The sequence below is a fragment of the Onychostruthus taczanowskii genome, unplaced genomic scaffold, assembly GCF_017590055.1.
Source record: "Onychostruthus taczanowskii isolate IOZ18803 unplaced genomic scaffold, ASM1759005v1 scaffold13, whole genome shotgun sequence".
Lineage (NCBI taxonomy): Eukaryota > Metazoa > Chordata > Aves > Passeriformes > Passeridae > Onychostruthus > Onychostruthus taczanowskii.
In genome coordinates, this window is record NW_024498462.1 from 4634106 (window position 1) to 4641436 (window position 7331).

The 7331-nt window shown below is 44.4% G+C and overlaps 2 protein-coding genes across 5 annotated transcripts in view; one reads left to right on the forward strand and one right to left on the reverse strand.

Moving 5' to 3' along the window:
• Positions 1 to 289, reverse strand: part of ATG4A (autophagy related 4A cysteine peptidase) — an 11326-nt gene extending 11037 nt beyond the window's left edge. The window contains exon 1 of one of the 2 annotated variants that reach the window (XM_041396452.1): positions 164 to 289. In XM_041396452.1, the coding sequence (XP_041252386.1) occupies positions 164 to 173 (10 nt within the window). In that variant the 5' untranslated portion in view covers positions 174 to 289. Of the gene's footprint in view, positions 1 to 116; positions 137 to 163 lie in introns of those variants that run through there. The other variant, XM_041396453.1, reaches the window with a different exon arrangement.
• A 132-nt stretch (positions 290 to 421) lies between these two features.
• PSMD10 (proteasome 26S subunit, non-ATPase 10) overlaps positions 422 to 7331 on the forward strand; it is a 28183-nt gene continuing 21273 nt past the window's right edge. Inside the window, exons 1-6 of one of the 3 annotated variants that reach the window (XR_005952061.1) lie at positions 422 to 559; positions 637 to 735; positions 1623 to 1769; positions 1880 to 2046; positions 2783 to 2915; positions 3058 to 3196. Coding sequence is in view for 2 of the 3 variants with exons in the window: in XM_041396456.1 (XP_041252390.1) it covers positions 446 to 559; positions 637 to 735; positions 1623 to 1769; positions 1880 to 2046; positions 3058 to 3211 (681 nt within the window). In the remaining variant the exon portion in view is untranslated. Of the gene's footprint in view, positions 560 to 636; positions 736 to 1622; positions 1770 to 1879; positions 2047 to 2782; positions 2916 to 3057; positions 4225 to 7331 lie in introns of those variants that run through there. The other 2 variants (XM_041396456.1, XM_041396455.1) reach the window with 2 other exon arrangements.

Below are 7331 nucleotides of genomic sequence, written 5' to 3' on the forward strand. Positions count from 1 at the left end.
AGGCGACCCCTCAGGGCGGGTCGCACCGCGCCGCCCGCGCCGGTCCCCCGCTCCTCAGCCCGCGGGCCTCTCCCGCCGCCGGGAGCCCCACTGGATCCCCGGAGCCCCGGTCTGACCCCTCAGAGCCGCGCCGCCAGCCGTGCCCGCGCCCCGCGCCCCTCACCGGCCTCCATCCTCCCGCTGTCACCATCCTCCTCCCCTTCGCCCCGACACGGAGGCACAACACGGCCGCGCCGCGGGGCGCCCTGGGAGCTGCAGTCCCTCCGCCGTCAGGGAGCGCACCGCCCCCACGCCCGCCGGACTACAAACCCCAGCAGCCCCCGCGGCCTGAGAGGGGAGAGGAGCGGGCGGGAGGGCGCGATTGGCTGGATTGGGGTCGGCGTCCTTCTGATTGGCGGCTCGTGGGCTTGTGCCCGCCCCGCGGGCGGGGTGGCGCGGGGGCAGCATGGAGGGCGCGGTGTCGGACGTGGCCGTGTGTAACCTGGCGTTCGCGGGGCGCCTCGAGGAGCTGCGGGCGCTGCTGCTCCGCGACAGGGCCCAGGCCACGCGCGCCGACCAGGTCAGCCGGCTGCGGCCCCGGGCGGCTCCTGCCGGCCGCTGCCCGTCCTCGCCCCGCTCACCGCTTCCCTCCCGCAGGATCACCGCACCGCGCTGCACTGGGCCTGTTCGGCGGGACACACGGACGTGGCGGATCTGCTCCTCGGGCTCGGCGTGCCTGTGAACGATAAGGACGATGTGAGTGCCGCGGCCCTAGCCCGGTGCGGCTGAGGGAGCTCCGGGTGCGCCGGTGCTGCCGTGGTTTCGGCTCTGAGGGGCCGGGGCAGCCGCTGCGCCGCTCCCTTCCCGCCCTCGGCCCGTGGGCCGCTGTGCGGTATCGGGCACTTGGGCAGCTCCAGGCTGCTCTGTGTGCGCTGGGAAGGCAGCGTGAAGTATTTCACATTTGGACATAGGCGTGAGGAGGAGAGTTGAGACCTGCTTATTGTCCCGGAATTTTAGGAGAGCTGTACTTATGAAGGAAGTTACAAAACAAGGGTGTTTGGGTGGTTCTTGGGGTTCTACCTTTATCTCCGTGTGATCTCTCAAATGTGTTGTGCCAAATCATGAGGCAGCCTGAAGATCTCTCACACTGGGGAAGGCATTAATAAAGCAGGTGCAGGTTCAGTGATTTCACAGTTATAAAGGAGATGGCCTGCTCCTTTTCTAGAGGAAGAGCTAAAATATTTGTATCCATTACAAAGCATCCACAAAGAAGGAAATGTCTCATCAGTTTAGAGAGCAGGATATAGTAGTATATATAAAAAGTTGTTAACATCCTTTTCTACTACTGCTGTTTGTTCTTAAAAAGTAGTATGAATTCTGCAGGGAAAAAGTGTTCTGCAAAGATACCATGCATAGCAGAAGTGATCTCTCTCATTTAACTGGCAGCCTTTTCCAGGTACTGAATGCAGGCATGTAAGAAGACATGAGCCTTGCATCTAGTGAAAATCAGTAGTATTTTAGCTTTACACTGGTAAGAATATGAGCCGTGTGAGTAGTTCAGGTTTGTCTGGGTTATACATTATCATGTTTTTCTGCCTGAAACTCATGGTTTGAATAATGTGGATTTCTTCTTGCCTCTTTAGGCTGGTTGGACTCCCCTGCACATTGCTGCTTCAGCAGGCCGTGATGAAATTGTGAAAGCCCTCATTGCTAAGGGTGCTCATGTAAATGCTGTCAATCAGAATGGCTGCACGCCCCTGCATTATGCAGCCTCCAAAAATAAGCAGGAGGTATGTTTACTTAAGCTACTGGAGCTGGTGGTGTTCTTGGAAGCAGGATTTAGGTATATTAAACCCACATCCTCCTCCTCCCCCGCTCCTTTTTCTTTCAACATGCTCAGATTGCAATCATGCTTTTGGAGAATGGAGCAGATCCGGATGCAACAGATCATTTTGAATCCACCCCGTTACACAGAGCAGCAGCTAAAGGAAACCTAAAAATGGTACAGATCCTTGTGCAGCACAATGCAACTTTGGATATACGGGACTCTGAAGGGAATACTCCTCTGTAAGTAATTTTTAATTTTTATTTTGCTTAATATAGCATAATCTCTGTGAAAAGAAACTCCATTATTTTGGTGTCTTTTTCTTTCTTTAATTTTTCCTTGCTTCAAAATAATCTCTTGCTTCACATCCCTGTGCAATTAAAAACTATTTTAGAATGTCATACTTAGTATTTTGCCATAGTGGTTTGTACATGCATACTTTAACTTGTGTTACTGCATCCACTTAAAGAGGGTAGAACACATTCTGTATTAATCTGGAATACGTTAGTTTCTGCTGCAGTGTAGAAAGTGAGCTAATGACATCAGAGTCAGAAGAAACTGGTCTTGCAGGATGGTCTACTCTGTCCTGCCAAGCAAGAACTCATTTCAGAAGCTTTTCTTCACCTCTCTAAAAAAATAAGTTGCAATTGGAGTACAGTCAGCCCAGTGTTTGTTGTTAATTTAGAGATCTATTTGAATCTTTTAGGGTTACAGCTATTTTGAAGTTGGTGTCAAAATTGCAGTGGAATCCAGATTTTGCTGTGAATAAGATCAAGCAGGAAGTTTTAGCTGTACATAAACCCCAGTATGGCCCTGGAATGCACACAGTTCTTCCTAGGAGACTGTGCCAAATGGAAAAAAGCATTTGCTGCATTTGCAGTAATTCATTATTTTTTAGCATCAGACAATTGATTTCTCACCTTCAGTTTAATAGAGATTGCCATTTTCCATTCTCACCATGGATTATGTTCTCTTTAGCTTTGCTGACTGCAGAGCCAAATCCTAACCCAAAGAACTGTCTTAACATTGCAAGGAGAGCAGCAGGAGGAGTGTTCTTGAGTTGCTTAATGACAGCAGAGGGACTGGACAGCAAGCTTTGGAATCTGTCTAGGTAGTTGGCTGCTTGTGGATTTGTTGTTCTCAGATGTATCTCCCCCCAACATTCACACTGTCATTTTGACATGGTGTAATTATTGCTCTTTAAAAGCTTGGACAGTTTAACAGTGGCTCTGGGTTTCTTCTTCTCACTGCAGTCATTTAGCCTGCGATGAAGAGAGAGTGGAGGAGGCAAAGCTGCTGGTGTCTCATGGTGCAAGTATTCACATTGAGAATAAAGAAGAGCTGACCCCTCTGAAAGTGGCAAAGGGTGGCCTGGGAGCCATCCTTAAAAGAATGGTGGAAGGCTAGAGGGGGCTTCCCACCTGAGCCTCTCTCCTGTTGCACTTCTGTTTAGGATTGCAAACTTCATATTTTGATAGTTCATCTGGGATGTCATGTATGGTATCAGCATGGTAATGAAATGTTTTTATTGAAGCTGTCCTTCAAGTGCAGTGCCAAAACAACTCTTTGTACTTCCTGTTAATTAAATCGTTCACTGATTTTAAAGTATTTTTCAATATCTTGCAGTTTTCTTTCAGTTTACAGTGTGATGGGTGTAAATGTGGTATTCCTTCTACTTCAGATCCCGGTTTAGAATTATTTATTTCACGAAACAGGACCAAAAATGTTGTAACCATTTAAAGCCAGTTTTTGTTTTCTTCTAGAGTCTTTGTTTTTTCTCTTGGCTTTTGTGATTTGTGTGTGGGGTTTTGTCTGTGTTTTGTGGGTACTGATTGTCTTTCTCCAGATGACTTTAAGCTACACTGTATTTCTCTTTGTAGAATGCAGTTTGCTTGTTACTTCGATAATTGTATCCATTTTTGCTACTCTTGGTGTATTAAGTGAAATCCCAGTGCTTAAAGCTTTTCTGTTGTTACTGGTTGTCTTGTTTTTCTGAGTCTTTAAATACATGTATTTGATGAAGTGCACTGGACTGCTTGCAGAATGCAGGCACAGTTTCAGGGTTACCTCTGCAAATACACTGTTTTATAATGGATGGCTCTGGATACTCCTCTGGGATGTACTTCTACTTTATTTTTTCTTCTTGTTCCTTCTGAAGGTTTCTTCTTCTTTCTCTTTGACTCCCATATGCAGCACTGACACTTGCAGTTTATCATCTTATTTTATAACAGAAGCCTGATTTAACCTTTATTTACTCATAGCAAATCCAGATATTAAGTTATTACAAGGCAGAGCTGACAAGGTAGAGCCTGAAAAGTGACCTCCTTTCCTGATGTTAAGATAATTTTTGACACCAGTGGATAGATTTCCACTTGAACAAAAATGAAATTCTGTGAAATAAAGAACTTTCCTAAACAACAGTCTTTGGTATTATAAAACTTTATTTAACTGACATTTAAGAAAACCAGTATTTTCTAAATAGCTTGTATGTTTGGGGTGTGAACAAGGAGATGAAACCCTGCCATCAGTTACACAGTATGGAAGTGCAACCTGTTTGCTCTTCAGCCTCCAGGAGAGGGCCAAATGCGAGCTGGCAGTTTCTACAATTTGACTTGTAGGGATTAAGGTAATGCACTTTATTTTGATTAGCAAGACAGAAACTTACAACCAAACAAATACCTTCACCAAGGACTTTATCTTAGAACACAAAATGCAGGTTAAATTTCACTGAGGGGACTCATTAAGAACGGAGGGATAACTTGCCTGTACAGTAAACTCTGGCCATGCTGACCTTGATTGAAGGAGGAACCTGACTGAGTGGATGTTTCTTATACATTGCACAGGCATGGCTGAAAATTTGTTTGGAGAGCAGCTGAAGCTAAGAGTTCTGTGTTCATTCTTGATCTTTGTACAGCAAAAAACCCTGCTCTGTAGCTTTGTAAATCTCCTTCCTTAGGAGATGGTGGCTTGAATGTTGGCTTAGTTTCTGGTTTCCATATTAATTATCCCTGCTCCCTATGGGAAGGTAAATGGGCCATGCAGCACGGCCTGTTTGAACGTCTAAAGCTAATTCTGAAAAATGTTTATGCATCCTGCATAGCTCTGCAGGGTTTTAGAGCTACACACTGTGGATCAGTACCTGGCTGGACTTGTGCTTTGCCAAGAGCATCAGTGGGAAGCTGAGAATGGTGCCCCATCCTTCCTAATAAACTTCAGATAAACACCAAAACGAGAACAAACATTTGCCAGAAGGCTCATATAAACCACCACACTATGGTAAGGAGCTCCAAATACATGTTATTTTCCTTATCTCTTTACTCCCAGCAGCCTGTTTTGCTTCTTATTTTGCCTTTTTACTACCATCTCTTTCTCACTGGTGGTTAGAAGAATGAGAGGAGTCATTAGTCAAGAATGTGGTGAATTGTTCCTTTCTTTTATACAAAAGCTTAAACATAACTTGAGCAGTTTCTACTTTTGGAACAAATATAAAACCTGTGCTGTTCTAGGAAGACTGTACTATCTGTAGAAGTTAGTGACAACTTCACCAGCATAAGCTCCTATCTTACTGTAGCAAGTTAGGCAAGGAATACCAGCAGATAAATGTGGGAAGTGAGATGAAGGAGAGATTAAAAGAAATATGACCACCTAATAGAGTCCCCTCTTCAATCACAATAGTGCTGCTGCAGAGATGTGGAAGCTGGAAAGGTGTAGCAGTAAGAACAACGTGACAAGAACACTTACATGCAGGAAGTGGCTTTAGAAGAACTAATACAGCTATAGCAGTGACATGAACTATTAATCTTTTCCTGTGAAGGGCAGGAGTAAAAGAATGCTTAGGAATGTCAGATAAATTATTTTAAATTATTGCTGTCAGTCAAGCCTTTGGACCAATAATTGATTTGAATTATATCATCAGGAAACACCTTCAGTAAGAAATAGCCCCCAAAGAGCAGCAGGTAGTACTGACTGTTCCTTTGCTGTTTCTGAGTGTGTTTAATGTCATCATCCTGCAGGTCTACACAACTTGTCTGTCAATATTAGATATTTTCAGTAAGCTGCTTAACCTGGATGGCAGGATGTGAGTGAGGAATTTGGCACAGAGTCACTAAGAACTGCCTGATTAAGGAGACTTCTGTATAGATCCTAATTTGAGATTTACCCGGGATATTTTGGGAAGAGAGGAGTCTGAGGGTCCACTGCTACAACGTGGCAGTATTGGTATTAGCAAGGGTGTGACCCTCACAGACTGGCACAGTTTTTGGCTAAAGTAGTGCTAGACGAATACCATTAATGCTCTTTTAGTCTGGAATGAAGCTAACACTTTCATGGGACACACCTATCAAAGAAAAATATTTGGAAGTCAGAAAACTGAGGAAAGAGCAATGAATACAATTATGCTTGAAGATCCAAAATAAATATTAACTAATTTTTTTTTTTTTTTTTTACTCACTATTTTGATAAACATACTTAGAGCTGTAGGAACTGAAGATGAAAATTTTAGCCCAGAAATCTTAAAGATAAATGTTGCATATAACTAATGTTTATAGCCTAGGAACAGTCACCAAAGGATTTATGAATATTAGATCCTATGAAAGACTTAAGTGCCAAAAACCTTGAAATCCCTGAGCCAGATATGTTTTCCTGCAGTTCATGAGACTGAAACCAGGGTCTGCCTGTATCAGCAAGGTGTGGGTCTGCATTTGCCTGAGCCCCATGGTCCTTGAGCTTTTCTCAAAGTATTACCTTTGCCTTTATGAAAAACTGAGTTTGTGTAACCTTAGAAATGAGGCCCAGGGAGGATTGTCTAGTGACCCAGGTGTGTACGGTTCAGTTCCTTTTTCTTCTTCCAAGAGGGCACTCATGGCTCAACTGCTGGCTCTCAGTGTCATTGCTGGTGTGCTTTGCACCACTTATCCCCTCTTGATGCTTTCACCTCTGGAAGATAGATTGTTACACTGGGATAGGAGACCAGAAGAGAAGCAGCGTGAGTTTGTTGCTTAGTGGGTAGGACTAGCCTGGAAAGAGATTTCAATCATCTCAAACAGAGGAAGAAATCAGAACTGATGTGCTGTATAGAAGGCAGCATCACTCCTAAGTTTTGAAAGCAGCTGTATCTGTGTGTCATGAGGAGTGTGATGCTGTGCATGCCTATTGGAACAAGCCTTGCAAAGGATTTAGATCTCCAGCTCCTGCTGTGTAGAACAGTCATTTGTGTCTGAACTCGGTACCCAAATGCCAGTTCCATTAAACTGAAAACCAGAATTGCTGAAACAGACAACTCTAGAACACTGGCAGCCTTGGGAGCTTTAAGCCAAGGAGATCACTGTTAACAGAATGTTTTCCATGTCAGGCAGCAATGGGGTAAAATTTTCCAGGAATTTTTTTTTTAAACTTAGGTGGAACTCAGACACACAAGATTTCCTTGACTCAGGTCTTAACATCTGTTAAGATGTTAACAGATGTTTCAGCATTCTGATGACATTAATGTAACTTCTTTTTACTTCTAATGTGCAAAATCAGTTCCTTG